The following is a 19,525-nucleotide window of genomic DNA, read 5'->3' as shown; positions in this document are numbered from 1 at the left end:
GATTAAAGGCTCGTGTCACCACGCTTGGCTGTGTCCTTGACCACACAGAGACTCTGCCTGCCATGTGATTGGATTAAGGGCGTGTGCTACCACCACCTGATTTCTGTTTATGGCTATGACCCCTGATCTCCAGGCAAACTTTATTAACATACAAATAAAATACCACATTTCAGCATAAATAAAATACCACCACATTTCCCCTTTTAATTTTAATAAAAAGAAAAAAGAAAAATAAGTTATAACTAATATAAGAAAAACTATATACAATAAGTACAATAACTGTATACAATATATACAAGCAATAAATACCTCAACAATGTCTAGTCCATTTGCATTTGACAAACTCAGAGAAAATATTCCATTATCTATCCTATTTTGGTAAGTAATGTACCTGAATCACTTTCTATCCTAACTTATATTACTAACAGAGAACTATCTAATAATGTCTTTCAAATTTATACACTTTACATCTCTTTAGTGAGTTTCTTTTCTGAAATTCTTAACAAGGAAAACTATAACTATCTAATCTTCAACTACCTATAACTATAACTATCTAATCTTCAACTCCCTCAGAGACCCAAGAAGGAAATAATATTACCTAAAAAAACAGGAAGTGCAAACAAGTGACTTCCAAAAAAATGTGAGTTGACAGAAACAGTCAGCCTCCTGGACAGTCACCTGAGGTTTCTCTGCAACATTGGGGCATCATCTTCAGCCTATAGGCTTATCGTATCTGACAGACTCATGTGTGAAGTAGGCTGTACACAAGACCTACAGTTCAACCTCACATTTGGTGCGAGTAGTCCATGTACCAGATAAACCTGAATTCCAGTGTCCTGTAATGATTTAGAATTTTAAATTCTGGGAATTGCTGATGTTTTTGGAATTCAGCTGTCTATTCTTCTCGGCTTGTGGGTGGCTTCATCTCTTTCATTAAATGCCAGTTTACCATTGAGGGGTTAGACTCTGTCAACCCAGTTACTCTTTCAAGAATAACTGTTTCAGCTACTGTTCCACTGCACATCAGAAGCCATCAGTCCACTGCCTATTCAGCTGCCTTTGAAGAAAGGGGCACTGTGTACCTTTTCCGGATTGCAAAGGCCACTTCGGGGATGGTGCCATATTGTCCTGGCCTCCGAGGATGCCTGTTGCTAAAGCCACAACCACACTTGTCTTGGCAAGGATTGGTAGTTCTGTTTTGTGTCCTGTCTATCCATTTTGTCCTGTTTGTCAGTAGTTGATGTGAGGGCATTTTGTTGCCCAGTGGCTAACTTTTGCCACAATGAAAGTTAACTTCATATGCAGTTTCTTCAGTGCCCATATCTTCTCTGAAGTAGATTGGTGCTGCCAGGAGCCAACATGTCTCATAGTCATAAAAAAAAAAAAAAGAAAAAATTCTAAGTTATTAAAACATTTTAAATGTCATATTCTGTAGATCTCTGAAGGGTTTGAAGATGACCTGTCTATCTAAAATATATCTGCTTGACTTTGAAAACATACCTAATATGACTACCAGTTCGATTGTAATGTCTAACTACTAACTTTCATTTCTTTATATCCTAATAGTTGGTAATAATAACATTCAAGGATTAGCTAATTGCATTACATTGTTAAATGAACTCTCCAAGTACAATATCTTCAACAAGTCAGTAGAGCATGAGACTCTTAATCTCAGGGTCATGGGTTAGTGCCCCACATTGGGTGCCATTTGTAGCTGGAGTTTTCCTGTGTCCATCTGGCTCCTGCAGCCACTCAGACCCAAGTAAACACAAAGAGACTTATATTACTTATAAACTGTATGGCCATGGCAGGCTTCTTGCTATCTAGTTCTTATATCTTAAATTAACCCATTTCTATAAATCTATACCTTGCCACGTGGCTTGTGGCTCACTGGTATCTTTACATCTTACTTCTTATGGCAGCGGCAGCTGGCAGCATCTCCTTACTCAGCCTTGAACTTTCCAGAATTCTCCTCTCTGCTTATCCCACCTATACTATACTTCTGCCTGGCTACTGGCCAATCAGTGTTATATTTATCTGTCAATCAGAACAACACATTCACAGCATACAGAAAGACATCCCCAGCACCGCCCCTTGGCATTGTTGTAAAAAGCTCTTTGGAAGAGAGAGAAGGGGCTGGTGCATTTTGATCCAGGTCCTCCTGAAGCTATCCTGTGTTTTTTTCTGTCTTCTCTCCACTATCTTTCTATCTAAAAGTTTCTTATTCCTCTCTCCTCCTCTTAGGAACCCTTTAAAAGGTGGGAGCTGGCCTCCCACACTTGAATCACTGCCAAGATTCCATGTGGCTTTCTAAGGTAGCCACTGAAGGTTTATAGAATTGTTCTGCTTGCTGGATCTGGGATCCTGGCCTCATACTTGGGTTTACTATTGCAAATTCATCTCATTCTACTGCTAGCACTTTTAATTAAACACTTTATGAGACGAATAGAATGAATTAATGCCAATTTCTGTCAGTTGATCACAGTGGCTGATAAAGTGGTATATATCTCAATTTTCTAGAAGTCACTTTGGTGTAGAAACGGTAGGTATTGATGGGGGACACGCGTCTACGAATCTTCCTTTTCTATTTTCTCTGAAAAGCCAGACAGTGACTGCTCTTGGTGAACATCCTTTGTCTATGTAGTCAGGGTGTTTGTATGGTAAGTAGCATTGGAAGACTCTCTGTCTAGAAACAAGACACAAAATACCATTAAAAAGCGTTTTTGGACATGAGCTGCTTGCCCATACTGCTGCCATCTGGCCTCTGTGTATCACCCTGTGGGCACTGGTTCTTGAGCTGCTCAGATGCCTGTCTTGTGGCTCTGCCCATGCTGCAACACAAACTGCACTTTCTGCAAAAGCCTTTTGCCCTCTCTGGTTTCTGTGAAGCTGCTAGGCGAACTTAATAGTATGCCCTTCCTTAGCTTAAGCCCTTCCCAGTTTTTGAAATATTATGTGTTTGGGTTTTTTTTTTTTTTATAAACTTATATGATTGTGTTTCACTTTTTTGTTGATATAATAGGTGGTCTGTCTTTTAATTGGGCAGTTCAGCCAGTTACATTTAATGTAATTATTGACTGATGCTTTTTATAGTATCTTCCAGGTTGGCCTTCAGTGTGCTCTGTAGCCAAAGATGACCTTGAACTTCTTGCTTCTACTTCCCATATGCTAGGATTACAGGCCTGCCCCATGTGATTGGTTGATGCGGTACTGGAGTGCATCTGGTCCAGCACTCTTCTACCTGATCTTCACCCCCAGTCCAATAATGGTTGTGTATGACAGTTTTGGGCATTTTCTGTTTGCCTAATATCTTTTCTTTCACTTTCCTCCTATCTGAACCCATTTTGGAGCAATAGGCAATGGCATGTGATTTCATTTTATGTCCAGTAGTAGCTTACTAGTTTTACCTTTATTTTTAGATGTCACATGCCCTAGGGTTTGTGACATATATGTTTATCACAGCAAGCCTTCAGATGTGTCCTTTGGTATATGAGCACCTAACAACAGTGTGTTTCCAATTCACTCTTTCTGTTCATGGTCCTGGTGTCATATATTTACTCCTATGATTTATAGCTGGTGGTCCTGCTTGTTCCATGTACTATTCCTTACGTTGTTTCTTAAATGTATTAGCCATCAGTCCTCTTAGCTTTTGTCTGAGATGTCTTCCCTTAGCTTTCATGTTTGAAAGATGTTTGGCTGGGGGTGGATTCTGGGTTGACAGTTTTTCTTCTGTCACTTTTAACGTTATCACTGCGTCACCTTGGGGCCTGTCTGGTTTCTTAGGAGATCTTACTCATCCCTCTATGGAATGTTCCTTTTCTTCTGCCTGCCTCCAAAGGTTTTCAGTACTTTGAGTATATATTTGAGTAGGTGTTTTCTGTTTGTTTGTTATTTGTCAGTGGGGGCGGGTTGACCACCTTTAGTCTTTGTTTGACATCTTTATTTTAGAAAACTCACAGCTGTGTAATTCGTTTTCCACAGCTGTTTCTTCTACAGGGATTCTAGTCATACATGTACACACACACACACACACACACACACTCACACACACTCTTTTTTTCTTTGTGCTTCAATTTGGATTTTTAAGAAAAGATTATCTATATGTATGTGTATATGTATGTCTGAGAGAGAGTGTATTGTGTGTGCAGGAGCAAGTGTGAAGAGGGCATTGAATCCCCTGGAGCTGGAGTTAAAGGGGTTAAGAGTTACCTTTCATGCTCTGGAGCAAGTACTTATAACCATTGAGCCATCTCTCCAGCCCCCAGTTTGAGTGTTTTTGGTTGACACATATGAGTTATTTATTAGTTCTATACCTTACTCTTGTATACCTTACTCTTAATAGTCCTTTGAAGAAATAGTTCCTCTCCGATACCTTAGAACTTTCCTGATGTTTCCATTTGATTTGTTCATATCATTTCCATGTCTGCTGCAATTTTCTGGATGTTTCCTACCTTTTTTGTTAGAGCCCTTGATGTATTGGTCATAATTATTTTGAAGTTCGGTGGTCTGGTAGGTCCAGTATGTGGGCTGCCTCTACATCAGCCACTTTGTGCATGGCAGTGGGGTCTCTTTCTTGCTTCTTTTGTGTCTTCATTTTAGCCTAAGACTACTGTGTAGGTTGCCAGAGAATGAGCTAGATAGTGTTTGTGTCTAGAAAAGAGCTTGCTTCTGTGTGATCATTAATTGGGGGAGTTGGCCTGGTTGGTTTCTAGTGGTTTTTCTGGCTGCCAAAGCATCTGTGAGAACTGTAGCTCCAGTTTTTCTGTAAGAGGCTCAGAGATGTTTGTCTGAGCCTCAGGAACCAGTGCATTCCTGCTCTTTGCAAAAGAGAACATCGGGTGAGGCAGACATGCTTTCTGCCTGTCTCAGTGACTATCTCTGTAGGCACTCCTGTTTATGGCCCATTTTAGACTTCTTCATGAGCACCCAGTGGAGGAATGAGGCTTGCAAATGCATGTAGACTCTCATTTGTCTCATACTGCTACCTTGTGCTTAAGAATTCATGCTAGCCTGCCGCTGTTGTTTGCTTCAGGTCAGCCAGAGCTACATTATAAGACTCTATCTCAACAAAACAAACAAACAACAGCAAGAATTCATGATGAAAATATGTGTTTAGAATGTTTGAGGCCTTAGGTTTGATTACAACATCAAAATAAACAAAGGGAAATAAAAAAGGAAAAGTTTCCTGAGTTTAGTTGATTGTACAGCAGCTCTCTCTTGTGCGTGCACTTGCACGCTCTCTCTCTCCCTCCCCCTCCCTCCCTCCCTCCCTCTCTCCCCCCCCCCCCCCCATCTGACGCTCTGCCCAAAGTGAGGGAGTTTGTAGGAAGGACTTGTTTTTTTCTTTGGGTTTTGTTTGTGTGTGTGTGTGTGTGTGTGTGTGTGTGTGTGAGAGAGAGAGAGAGAGGGGAGGGGAGAGGGAGAGAGAGGAAAGAAGAGGGAGAGAGAGGAAGGGAGGGAGACAGAGATAGACAGTACTCTTCACTGGCTGGGAGCTTGCTAGGTAAGTTAGGCCAGCTGTCAATGAGCCCCAGCCCAGGGATCTAGCCACCTACCTACCTCCCCAGTACTGGGGTTATAAGCACAGGCCACTGTGCTTCTCTTTTTAATGTGGGTCTGTCTTAGTTAGGGTTTTTATTGCTGTGTAGAGATACCATGACCATGGCTACTCTTATAAAAGAACACATTTAATTGGGGCTTGCTTACCATTTCAGAGGTTTAGTCTGTTATGGCTGGAAACATGGCAGCACGCAGGTAGACTTGGTGCTGGAGAAGTAGCTGAGAGTTCTACATCCAGATCTGATGGCAACAGGAAGAGAGCAACACTGGGCCTGGCTTGGGCTTTTGAAACTTCCAAGCCCCCACCCTCAAGTCACACACTTCCTCCAGCAAGGCCACACCTGCTTCAACAAGGCGACACCCCCTAATCCTTCTCAAGTAGTGCCACTACCTGATGACTTGGCATTCAAATGTATGAGCCTTTGGGGGCCATTCTAATTCAAACCACCACAGGGTTCTAGGGAAGGAACTCAAGACAAGATTATAGTGACTGAGACATCTTCCCAGCTCTGTTTGTTTTTGAGACCAGATCTGGATATAGTATTTGTGCCTACTTCCAGGATAGCCCGGAACTCAGAATGTAGACCAGGCTGTCTCAAAACCAGATTTTCCTTCCTCTGCTTCCTGAGTGCTGGGATTACAGGTTTACCCTGTACCTAGTTTTTTAAAGCTAACTGCTGTAGATGAATTTCTAAACAGTCTTGTTAAATAAGAAACAGAGCCAAATACAGAGGTAATAGCTGAAGAGATCAGAGCGAATAGCCACTACTAGCCTGAGCTTACCACCAGCAGTAGCTTCCACAGAGAGAGCTTCTTCCTGTCTAAACTGAGCTTTTATTGCCTTCCTGTTCTGCCTTCTCATAGGCTCTAAGCCCAGCCACATGACTTCCTCATCACTGCCTGTCTATACAGACCTCCAGGTCTCTCTGGTTGGTACTGGGATTAAAGGCTCGTGTCACCACACTTGGCTGTGTCCTTGACCACACAGAGACTCTGCCTGCCATGGGATTGGATTAAGGGCGTGTGCTACCACTGCCTGATTTCCGTTTATAGCTTTTTGACCTCTGATCTCCAGGCAACTTTATTTATTAACATACAAATAAAATATCACATTTCATCACAAATAAAATATCACTACAAACTGCATTTTGATTCAAGGGAAGGACTCTTCCTTTAGTCTTTGCAAATTCATTGTTCTCATACTTACAAAGTGGGAATGATAATTATAGTGATAATACAAACTATAGCTATGTCTCTAGAAGACGGAGTGGTTGAAGGTTTTGGTGAAATCATGCATGTGAGAGCACTTAGTACACAGGAGTTCCCATAGAACAATGACCACTGCTTTCTAATATGTTATGTCTTTTCTTCTTGTTTTCAGAAATGATCAGAACAGAGAAATAAACCTGCAACAGAATCACCGCATTAGAGCTATTGAAAGTTCTGAGATTGAACCAAGAAACAAGCGGAATAGGAATTAGTATGAGCTTTTGCTAGCTTTTCCATACAGTGACCAGAATATGGTATTTTTTATTGCCACATGTGGTTTCATACTTAGCAGTGCCCAGGGAAGATGTTTAATTTTAAATGTAATAGTTAATTTATTTCCATTCTTCTTTGCCTTTTCAGAAAAAACAACAACAACAAAAAGAAAAGTTGTGAAATGACCCTTGACCCTTCTTGGTCAGTTGCTTCCTTCCTTTAAGATGTTTCTCCCCTAAAAACACATTCACCAGCTTTACACAGCTCACACATTCCTTAGTATGGGTATTTGCCTTGGTTTGACTTCTCTATTTCAGAATGTTTTTAAGTTATTTTTCACTTTTTTCCATTGAGGGGAACCAACCCCAGCAACAGCTTCTTTTTGTCATAACAAGCGGGAAAGAGTGTACATGCTTTTGTTATAATCCACACTCTTTGTATAAGTGCCCTATGCCAGGCCACCAGCAGATACTGGTTAGTACTTAAGATGAATATATTTGTTTGTTAGACACACCTGTGTTTTACATAGAGAGTAGGTTTATGATGTAAAGTCACAGAGTTAGTATTATTATTTTTGAAAAGTCAGGAAACTTAGTATTGTAATTTAAGTAACAATCACAATAACTCCAAAGCATATGTATGTTCTTCTGAAATGGCACTTAAAAATTATTACTGTTAGTATTTTCCCACTGGGGTCAGGCAGATTTCTAACACTTTGAATCCCAGCTGTTAAACAAACAAACAAAAAATGAAATAAATGGATTTTATCAATGAATACACAAGTTGTAATTTCCTTGAAATAGTGTCATGTGAGTATTTGAATAAAGACTATAAATCTTTATATTGCATTTGTCATAAAATTTGTTATTGTGTGCAAAATGCCTTTAATTCCCAAATTTCCCTGCCTTAAAAATGAAAATGGCTTTCACTGTAGCCTACTCCTGGTAACTCAGCAATATAAACATAATGTCAGTGTTAACCTCTGCTCACTTATTGTAGTAGGACAGGCCCATAGGGTTGAGGAAATTGGCTCAAACCAGTTGCCAAGGCATGCACATAATGTACTCCCTTATGAGCCAACCTGGAGTCTGCCTGAGGGCCTAGCAACAGGCGCAGTCAAGAGTTCTTGACTTAAGATGAATATATTTGTTTGTTAGACACACCTGTGTTTTACATAGAGAGTAGGTTTATGATGTTGTTTGTTTGGCATTTCAAAGCTAGCCTGCCCCGTCTACCCCTCAGCCACTGCCCAGCCCAGATACAGGCTTTCACACACAGCATCACATATAGCTGGGTTACAACAGTGAGTCTGTTGCTGGGAAAACCATTTATGGCTCCTCCTTTCCAGAGAATATCTCTGTGGACATTGGCTTTTTGCTGTGCTTTGAGGCTTCTGACAATGTGTATGTGTGGTGGGGTCCTCATTATGTCAAGAGTTGAATGTTTTCATACTGGCATTACCACTGATAGTCCTTATGAGTTCCCTGAGTTTGGGAAACAGACAGCAAGACCCCTCACTGAATCTGTCGATGGGTCTGCTGTGAAATAAGTTGTTGCTGGATCCTAATGGCTCCCCCAGGAGAGGGGATGAGAAGGCACGATGTCAATGGCACAGACACTGGGAGTCAGTTGAAGGCAAACAACAAACTCATTTATTCACTAACAGGGAAGGCCTTATATACCCTCCTCCCAGCACCCAATCTGGTGGCATTGTGTGGTTGTTCCTCATTAGCTGGGCAGGATCAAGAACTCTTGACTGCGCCTGTTGCTAGGCCCTCAGGCAGACTCCAGGTTGGCTCATAAGGGAGTACATTATGTGCATGCCTTGGCAACTGGTTTGAGCCAATTTCCTCAACCCTATGGGCCTGTCCTACTACAATAAGTGAGCAGAGGTTAACACTGACATTATGTTTATATTGCTGAGTTACCAGGAGTAGGCTACAGTGAAAGCCATTTTCATTTTTAAGATGACATAATCTGCCACACATTAAATTGGAAGCAATGTTATATTTGCAGCAAAAGCAGTTTGCAAAGGAGAGGTGAGACACAAACTGGGAAACCAGGCACATGTATTCTGATAGTAACCTATCACTCACTCTATTGAATACTTGGAATGTTCCAATGGCCAGCAGTCAGTACGTTCTAAAACTGGTTCTCTCAGTTTGTTCCTCAAGGACAGTTGAACAGAATGTGGAGATAGTTTTACTATCACTTGAGGGGGTTGGAGGAGTGATACCATATGGGCAGGGGCCTGGGCCACTGTTAGACATTGTCCTACCTTATCACAGTGAGCATTGATTTTCCTCACAGTTCTAGGGTCTGGAAGGCTAGATCAATAGGGTGTCTTCTGAGGCCTCGCTCCTTTGCTTGGAGACAGCTGCCTTCTCAAAGTGTCCTTAAATGGTCTTCCCTCTGCACACGTGTCTGTCTGATGTCTCCCTAGGAGGACACCTGTCATGCTGGTCAGATGCATTTATGTGACCTCATTTTACTTTGCCTCTTTAATGAGTCTCTGTAAATACAGTCTTGCTATTAAAACTTCTCACGTTTATGTCTGGGAGGGGCACAGTTTAGCCTGTAAGCTCCAACAGTAATTGTGTTGGCCAGTAGTTCTCAACCTTCCTAATGCTGCAACTGTTTAATATAGTTCCTCACATTGTGATGACCTCCAAAACCATAAAATTGTTTTTGTTGCTACTTCATAACTGTAAATTTTGCTACTGTTATGATCGTAAATAATCCGTGTTTTCTGATGGCCTTAGTCTACCCTTGTGAAAGGGTTTTTCGACTCCCAAAGGGTTGGGGACCCTCGGGTTGAGAACCACTTATCTAGGTTAAACTTTCAGTGGTACCAAGATTATAATGACATAAAGGAGCTCTGTGCTGATCTGAAAAGCAAAACTTAATAGGCATTGCACTTAAGGCCTCTATATGTTCAGTGAAGGAGAAGTGTTCCTACTTGACAAAGACTGGGGAACTCAGTACACCTGTTTGATCCAGAATTGGATGTGATAAGCTCCTAACTATAAAATTTACCTTAGTATAATTGCAATCTTTACCCAACTTCCTGCCATTCACTAGCCATTGATTTTTTTTTTTTTTTCCTAACTATCTTTAAGGGCATGATGACTGCCATCTGTTATACTGACTCATAATAGCAGTGACACCAAGTTTGGGTGAATGGGTGGATTTATTTGTATTTATGTATAGGTGTGAGTACACACATACCATGCTCTGCGTGGACATCAGAGGACTACTTAAGGGAGTTTGTTCATTATGTGGGTCCCAGGATCAAATTCAGGTCATCAGGTTTAACAGCAAGTGCCTTTATCTTATGAACCATCTCACTGGTCCGCACTTGTATCTTAATAGAGGCACATCCTTTCCTTAGTATTTTCAGGTATCATCAGGCCTCAGACCATTCAGAATTCAGACATAGGTGCATGCCTAAATATGTTGCTGCTCCCCTGACAGATTGTTTCAACCCACTTCCAACCTGTCATAACAGGTCCAGAGAGAAAGCCTGTCTTGCTTAGAATGCCGTCCCTGCTGCACCTACTTCTGGCCCTCCTGGTCTTTCTGTGTTTTAAGTGGAAGTGATGAGAATGGGCCCTTTCTAGTTTGATAGTGCAGCTTTGATCTGGACCCTTTGTGTCCCTCATCAACAGCTACATCTTGTATGTCCTTCCTTCAACTACTAGACTGAATGTTAAGTGGTGTACAAAACTAAGAGCCCCTTTCGTAGACCAGGAGAGAAAAGCATTTGTCAGGTAATTACACAAATTAGCACAGCTACCAGAAGTGCAGCAAAGGAAGGGATGTGTCATTGTGGAAGAACTGGCTTCTCCAGGACTACCTCCCTTCAAATATACATACACACTTACACACACACACACACACACACACACACACGCACGCACACACGCACACACAATGCTTTCATTTGTCTTCAATTCCATAGTGCATTGTCAATAGTCTTTAATCCCCTGACAGCCTCTTTGGAGTATGTGCTGTATTTTGCAAAAACATTCTTTTTTCAGACATTTCAGTTGTTTCTGGGTTTTCCAGTCATACACAGTTCTGAGCAGGGCACTGTGCCTTTTCACATGTGATTACTTTCCTAGGGTCCCAGCCAGGCAATGACTAAACAGCTTTGAGTAACACATGGCCAGGTTTTCAGAACAGGAAGCACCAAAGTCTGAGATTCCATACGAATTTGCTCTGTGGGTTTTAAAATAACAAATATTAAGGAACAGATGGGGATTTCAGCAAGTACATGAGGTTTTTGGTGTGCTTCTGTTTACTGGCAAAGTGGAGGACCTAAACTTAAAGGAAACAATTCCGTAGAGTTATGAGCAAAGATGCATAGGACTTGGTGTTCTGCTGTGATAGCTTTCATATTTAGGTCTCTGACGGGACAAGTAGGAAACTCTTGTTTTGCCCCCAGGCTTTGGGCAGCAGCTGGGTTCACAGCACCTAATATACTGACATTCTGGACCTGTTGCCATTTAACACTAACCCAAGAAACCCAGCTGCTTTGGATGCTGAGTGAACTGGCAGCAAGCAAGGCTGGCATTCTGCTAGGAATGCCTCTGCTTGAATGGGAGCCCAGATGGAGAGCAGGAACTTTTCAGTGCCTGTATTCTAACTTTGGAACTCACAAGTGTCCACTTGGAGTTGGAGGGGTCCACATAGCATTGTTCATTCTGTTTGGGTCATGTAAGCACCACATCGCCAATCTTTTATGTGGCACCTGCTTTTGAGCAGCCTTAACTTATGGGACTGTTAACAGTCTTCTCTGCTAACTGTATTTTCAGGTCACCCAAAATTCATTGTTAAGTAGAGACCCTTTCAAATGGAATAATTAATTAGTTTTCAGTGCTGAGAACTCAGTTCAGAGGCTCAGGCAAGCACTGGTTCACTACACTGCAGCCTCAGCCCCTGGGACATTTCTTTAGTTTTAACTATTTGAATCCTAAGAATATCTGCAGATTTTAAAAATTTGAGCAGCATAAATAGAAAGTTCCTGAAAGTGTGGTATCGATAAGGAGCAGGTTAATTTCTGCTTTTATTACTTGACACTGATTAATCTTTGTTAAAACTTGACAGGATTTAATCCCAGCACTCAGGAGGCAAAGAGAGGTGGATATCTGTAAATTCAAGGCTAGCCTGATCTACAGATTGAGTTCTGGGATAGCCAGAACAACATAGTGAGACCCTGTCTCAAACAAACCAACAAAACTGAAAAGGCAAACAAACAAACAAAAACACATCAACAACAAAACTCGAGGAGCTCTTAAGGACGATAGCATGGTGGAATGCTAACGTTTGATCTGTGGAGAGGCTCTTCTTATCCACTTAGTTACAGAGTTCTAGAAGTGGGAGCTCTAAAGGGACGTGCCTATCTAGATCTGTTTGAAGATCATAGAAGTTCTGACTATTGCGGCTCAGAAGTTGAAAATGGATGAATACATTTCCCTTCAAATCATCTCTTGTCCAGAGCTGTTTCTGGATTTGTTTTTCTAGTGAGAGTTGTGAGCTTGTTCTATTTGAATCCACTTAGTCTCCATGCCAGGCAGTGTATGGAGAGAGGAAGCCTTCTCTAAGGTACAGCAGAAGTTCTAGTGGAGGCTGCAGTGTAAGCAGAAACAGAATGGATCCCCAAAGAGAAGTAGGGTGCCAAAAGGAACTTGTGAGCCAAGAAATCGGTCAAGGGGTTGGCAAAATGTAAACAAATGTAGGTGGTAGAATAGAATGCCTAAAACAACCTAGAAATCAAATGCTAGACCATACTGTGAGCTTGGGCAAAGGGGGATTGGACTATGAAGGAAATCTGGTGTTCTTGACATTATTTGAGTGGTATTGATTTACTTCACAGCCTAAAACAAGGACCCATATATTCATATAATCTTAAGAATAACCACTAGTGAATACAAGATCTGAGTGTTCCAAGCCTGAAAATGGAAATAAGGAAAAAGGGGGAGGAAAGCATCATTCATAAATAACAAAGCAAGATACGTCCAATATATCAACAATGTGTATGTAGATTTCTACACTCAAGCTTTTGGTTTGGTGTTGGTTTTTAGGCAGGGTCTTGTTTTGTAGCCTAGGCTGTTATCAAACTCAGCATCCTTCTGCCTCATCCTGCTAAGTGCTAGGATAATGGGTGCATGACACCATGGCTGGTGGCTTTACAATTTTTAGGAGACATGCAGAAAGTAAAACCTAGGAGACGCCACCAGACAGATTTGGTGTAGCAGCCATTGTGGCACACTAGCTCTATGGATCCTTTTCACTTTGCTCTACTGGGTTTTGTGGTTTATTTTTGTTGTTGTTGTTTGTGGTACTGAGGATCAAACCCAGGGCCTCACATGCTCAGCGTACCCTCTACCATTAAACCACATTCCCTATCCTTACTTCACTCTGAATTACTGAGAACTTGATGAGAGGTGGAACTTGGACTAACTTTTACAGAGGGATGTACTTTGCATTAGAAAGGGACAGAGAACACTGGAAGCATGACATGATCAAGACTTAATTCTATTTCTGGGGCAGGATGGCAGCAGATTGTTGTCCCTAGAGAGGTGAGTGCCAACTTTCTTAGAATTCTCCTTGGTGTTATTTCTCTTCCTATATTGTTTCCTCTTCAGTGACATTTCACCAAACCCAGCCATTCAATTTCCAGGGTCCTTCCTTTAATGTGATTTTTGCCTCACCTCTTTTTGGGAATGAAAAGGTCTTGAGATGAAGAGTCACTTGATGGATACTGTGTCAGAACACGGAGACAGCAAAAGTGCAGAAAGAAGCAGTCTACTACACAAGCAGTCCATGCTGGCTCATTCCATGTCAACTCGACACAGCTAGAGTCATCTGAAAGGGGGGAACCTCAACTGAAAAAGATCCATAAGATCCGGGCATTTTCTTTCTTTCTTTTTTTTTTTTTTGTTTTTCGAGACAGGGTTTCTCTGTGTAGCTTTTGCGCCTTTCCTGGAACTCACTTGGTAGCCCAGGCTGGCCTCGAACTCACAGAGATCCTCCTGGCTCTGCCTCCCGAGTGCTGGGATTAAAGGCGTGCGCCACCACCGCCCGGCTATCCGGGCATTTTCTTAACTAGTGATTGATGGGGAGGGCCCAGCCCATTGTGGGTGGGGTCATCCCTGGACTGGTGGTCCTGCCTTCTATAAGAAAGCAGGCTGAGCAAGCCATGGGGAGCAAGCCAGTAAGCAGCATTCCTTCATGGCCTCTGCATCAGCTCCTGCCTCCAGATTCCTGCCCTGTTTGAGTTCCTATCCTGACTTCCTTCAGTGATGAACAGTGAGTGATAAGCTGAATAAACCCTTTCCTCCCCAAATTGCTTTGGTCATGGTGTTTCATCACAGCACCAGTTACCCAAATGAAGACACAGCCTGCTGTGTGATCAGCCCAGCCTAGGAGTGGGTCTCTTTCTCTCATCAGGGCCTCTGCTGCTGCTTCAGTGGAATAGGGCATTTGACTGGACTCTAGAATGTCTTAACTGGAAGGGGGCTTTGCTATCATCCAGCTCAGCCCCTCCTGAAGCCAGTTTCAGTGAGGATTTCTATTTATGGGTCTCGGCTATATCATTCCAAAAGTTTCTCAGATGGAGCCTCTGGCTGAGACTGTCTTGGAGTTTGATAGAAAGAAGGAGTGGACCAATTGGGATACTCCTGTGATGAAGAACCTCATTTTAAGCTGGGCAGTGGTGGCACACTCCTTTAATCCCAGCACTCCAAAGGCAGAGGCAGGCAGATCTCTGAGTTCAAGGCCAGCCAGGTCTACAGAGCAAGTTCCAGGACAGCCAGGGTTACACAGAGAAACTCTGTCTTGAAAAACCAACTAACCAACCAACCAAGAACCTCATTTTGAGGGCAGCCTTGAATGCTGAGTTCTCCAGTGAGGGAACCAGAAGAAAGTGCTTTTAGTCTATGTCATGGCTTTTAGTATCACTGAAGCCAAAAGTTGAGAGAAATCAAGGATCTGAGTGGTCTAGTAGTTCCTGGCTGCTGGTTCTGTAGGCTCCTGAATTGAGGGTCTGGGGCTCTATCAGCAACTCCACCAAAGGTGTAGCTGCTGCTGCTGCTGCTTGTGTTTCCAATTGGGGCCTTAAGTTATGGAAGTTGTTTAGGGTGAGGACAATTGATCAACTTTAGACTTCCCAATCCTCTTCAGTAAGCAGGAATAATCCTGATGGCGATTAAGCAGGTAAATCTTTGTTTCCATACGTCTATCCAGTCCATTCTTAGGCCATTCATTACCATACAGCGTCAGACCACTTGGTCACTGATCACATCTAGTAGGTTGCTTCCTCAGTCCACCTCTGCCACCAGCTCCTGTGGTCTGCTCTTGACATCACTGAACTGGTCAATGATTCTCTGATCTCGCCCAAGACCTTCGTTCCTTGAACTTTACCGCATTTTGGCTGTATGTCATCCAAACTCCAATGTGTTCTTACTCCCCTATAAAACAGTTCAGATTCTATGGCCCACCATAGCCTTTTCCCTCCACCAAACTTGCTTGGTCCTCTGTGACTGACCTTCTGTGTTTGTCTGCTTTCCATCACCAAAGCAAATACCTGAGGTAATCAACTTACAATAAAGGTTGATCTGGGCTTGCACTTCCTTGCTTTGGGGCCTGTAGCAAGATGGCATGTTATGGTAGGGAGCATGTGACAATACAAAGGGACTGTGGGACACCAGTCCCTTTCAAGGGCATGAATGATCCAATGCCTGGAAGACCTCCTAGGCTCTACCTCTTACATTCCTGCAGCTGCTTAGTAGCTCCATGATTGAAACCAAGCCTTTAGTACATAGCCTTAGTACAAGTCTTAGTACATAGCCTTTGCACAACATTCAAAATCCAAACCATAGAAACTTCGAACCTGGAGTATCAAAATAATCCAGAGCACAGTCTGCAACTCCCTGCTTAAATTTTTAAATTTTTATTTGTGTGTGTTTATCTGTATATGTGTACCATGTATGCACATGTGCCCCTGGAGAACAGAATGGGCATTTGATTCCCTGGAACTGGAGTTACAGGCAGTTGTGAGCCAACCAGATGCTGGTGTGGGGAACCAAACCTGGGTCTTCTGCAAGAACAGCAAGTGCCCTGAACCTTGGCGCCAACTCTGCAGCCAGATAGTCACCTTGTGGGAGTGAGGTGCTACTTCACTGTGAGTACCATTTGCATTTCTTTAGTGACTGTGATGCTAAGCATCTTCCAATAGCCCCCGTGGCCAGCTATGTATCTTCTTTGGAGAGGTATCCTAAGTCTCTTGCTTATTTTTAAATCAGATTACCTGTTGTTCTGATTAGAACTCCCGTGGGTTCTCTTACCTTTAATCATCACACCCTGTGGGCTAATTGGTTTAGACTTAACAATTTCCCTTCAGCTTTCCACTGCTACCACATTAAGGCACCACTGTCTCCCAGGGAGGCCACCATTCTAACCTCCTAACCAGTCTTTTTCTACCCACGCTCAGCCCACTCAATCCGTTCTCTTTGATGGCTTTCATTCTCCCCCACTGCTTACTGAACCACAGCGGCACAGATCCTGGGAAGAGTCACTATGGCTGGTAAGGCATAGTGATTTCGCTGTTTCTTCTTTGTGGAATTCTCCACCCTGGCTGCTCACATGGCTGGCTACTCCTCTTGAGTGGCACTGTCTTGGACTTGTCTGAGGTACTCATCCTTCAAGTAGTCATCTGCTGTCAACTGTCTTACCTTCTTCATACTTACCCTGTCCACAGCACTGCTTTGCATACTTGTTTATTGTGTGTAGCCGGAAGTTTCTCTGGTCCTGCCCGGCCCTGTGGTTGGGACAAATCTCTCCCACCCGAGTCCCACAGCAGCTTGGTCCCAAGTAAACACACAGAAGCTTATATTACTTACAAACTGTATGGCCTATGGGTCAAACTTCTTGCTAACTAGTTCTTATAACTTAGCTCATTTCTATTAATCTATGTGTTGCCACATGCCATGGCATTACCAGTCTGCTGGCGTCTTGTTGCTCTTTGGGAGGCAGGCTGGCATCTCCCCCGACTTCACCCTTCTTTGTCTCATCTCCAGTTCAAATGTACCGCCTAACCTTATCCTGCCCTGACATAGGCCAATGAAGCTTTATTTATCAATCAATCAGAGCAACACATATTCACAGCGTACAGGAAGACATCCCACAGCAATTGTGTGTTTGACCTTACCTGAATGGAGCTCAGCAGCATGAGGGGGTCTGTCATGCTTCCTACTGTGTCTGTGAGGTCTGTGGTCGTGTCAGCTGGCATTCAGAACCTATGTTGGAGCCCACTAGGGTTCCTAGTGGCTGTACCCAGCAGGACTGCATAGGAGGATAATTGGACCATGGGCCTGGGTACCAGGTGTTTGTAAGGGTCTACACTTGACTGTAACTAGCAAGGGGGAGGTCTTTTGCTCCACCCCTTGGCATTGTTATAAAAAGCCCTTTGGAATAAAGTTCTGGGCCAGTGGATAAGGATCCAGGCCCACCCGAGGCTATCCTGCGTTTCTATCGGTTTCTCTCCCCTCTATTTCTATCTAAGTCTCTTATCTCTCATTCCTCAAGAGTCCGTGGGGTAATAAATGTGGGGGCTGGTCCCCCACAAACCCATTTGTTTCAAGACAAGGGAAATGAAGCCTAAGTAGGTTGAATCTCTTATTCCTCACTGGGGTGTGAGGTCTGGGGCAGGAGCCTGACCTGTGTGGCATGCACCTGTATGTTCCCAGTGTTCTGCTGAGCACCTGAGCGTAGTGGGTGAGTCAAAGCAGAGCTGAAGGAACCCTTGCAGAGGAGACAAAGAAATCTTAGGTTAGGGCTCTCTGGAGATTTTCCTTCCTTAGTTTCTCCCTTCCTATACATGAATGCCTGGTTCAACTGACTGAAAAGGATGAAATTATGCCGTGTGTGAGCCACTCCAAATCACCATAGGTTGGTAACTGCTTTAAGTACGTGGGTGTGTGTCCTCACTTAGGTGTATGATGATCTTGATTGTAAGCTTATAGACACTAAATGCATTTCTGTCTCTATGAAATTTTATGTTTTTCTAGAATTTACACCCCGTACCAACTAAAACCGGTTACAAGGACCATTAGTGAAAACCTACACTGTAAAAAGTACTTTTTATCTTTTTAGAAGATACTTTGTGACTTGGATTTAAACACTGAATACTTAACCTATAGTCTTATTTCTTTGGGCCTGGACTTCATTTTACTCTGAACCCTTGTGTTAACCTCCATATCTGATACACAGATATTCATCTTTGAACATGGCTAAGAAACTCCTGGTGCTAAAAGTGATTACTGTCTTCCTGGGTGCCTTCAAGGATTTTGTTAATCGCTTTCCTTTTTGTTAAACAGATTATCAGATCGCCTCTGTCACATTGAAATGCTCTGCACTGACGTCCCTTTCTCTGGGGGTTTTGTGGTGAGAGGCGCAGAGATTTTTGTTATATATAGAAAGCTCTGCTGCTATGAACATATTGATTAATTCTCATCAGGGGACAGACAAGGGGTTGTCTGAAGGATTAGGGCGATTGTGGTCATGGAGCTGGGAAAGGAGGTCTGGATTGCTGTTTGGCTGTTTTGATTATAAGTTCAAGTTGTCATAAAATGTTGGAGCTTGAAGTCAGCCACAGAGCCTCCCTAGTCCAGGGCTGTTATTTCATAGGGGCGGCCATTCAGTCCAGAGAGAAAGATGGTTCTTGTGAGACTATGCGGTTGAGAAACAAAATCAGAATGAACTGGCCTTGCATCTGGACCTGGGTTAGTTACTGAAGTTGACTGGTAACGCTTACTGTGGGATCTTCATTGTAGGATGTTTCTTATTATAGGATGCCCATCCATTTCTAGGTTGCAGAGAAAAGTCCAGATGAACCTGGTAGCTATCAGATTGCCTTCATCGAGCTTCCAGTTGTTCATAGACTAGTGCTGGCCCTTTAGAGGAAGAATAGCAATATCCTAATGGTATTAGTTAATTTAAATTTTAAAATATTTTCCTTATGTAGTACTGTGGCAATGCAATATTATGATCAAAAATACTAGTTACGTTCTAAGAGGCTATTAAAGATTTCTGGAAAGTGTCCTTCATTTCATCCCCCATGTGATGCTTTCTTTGCTGGTCAATAAAGACAAGGCAAGGCTGTTTGTTAGGGACACACACACATACACATACACACACACACACAAACAGACACAGCACACAGACGCACAAGGACAGACAGGAACAGATCCACAAGATAGCCTTCAGACACAGCTCAGACTCATAACCAGACGAACAGGACAGAAGACATGGAGAGCGAAGTAGGGAATTCCAATCTAGTCTCTCTCCTGGTTAAATGACAGGGCGGGGGTGGGGGGTGGGGGGCGGGGTGCTTTGATTTCTTTCCTTAAGGTGACACCAATGCATTGTTGGAGACTCTGAGTTATTCACTAATGCATTAAATCTACTCACAGCATGTTAT

The 19,525-nt window shown here is 42.8% G+C and overlaps 1 protein-coding gene across 8 annotated transcripts in view; it reads left to right on the top strand.

Moving 5' to 3' along the window:
• Positions 1-7,882, top strand: part of Rad18 (RAD18 E3 ubiquitin protein ligase) — a 96,405-nt gene extending 88,523 nt beyond the window's left edge. For all 8 annotated transcript variants that reach the window (XM_059258321.1, XM_059258315.1, XM_059258317.1 and 5 more), the window contains one exon: positions 6,941-7,882. In XM_059258321.1, the coding sequence (XP_059114304.1) occupies positions 6,941-7,040 (100 nt within the window). In that variant the 3' untranslated portion in view covers positions 7,041-7,882. The remainder of the gene's footprint in view (positions 1-6,940) is intronic.
• Positions 7,883-19,525: the final 11,643 nt, after the last annotated feature.

Source organism: Peromyscus eremicus, chromosome 3 (genome assembly GCF_949786415.1).
Source record: "Peromyscus eremicus chromosome 3, PerEre_H2_v1, whole genome shotgun sequence".
Lineage (NCBI taxonomy): Eukaryota > Metazoa > Chordata > Mammalia > Rodentia > Cricetidae > Peromyscus > Peromyscus eremicus.
The sequence above is the reverse complement of the archived record's forward strand: the minus strand, read 5'-3'. Positions and strand labels throughout refer to the sequence as shown.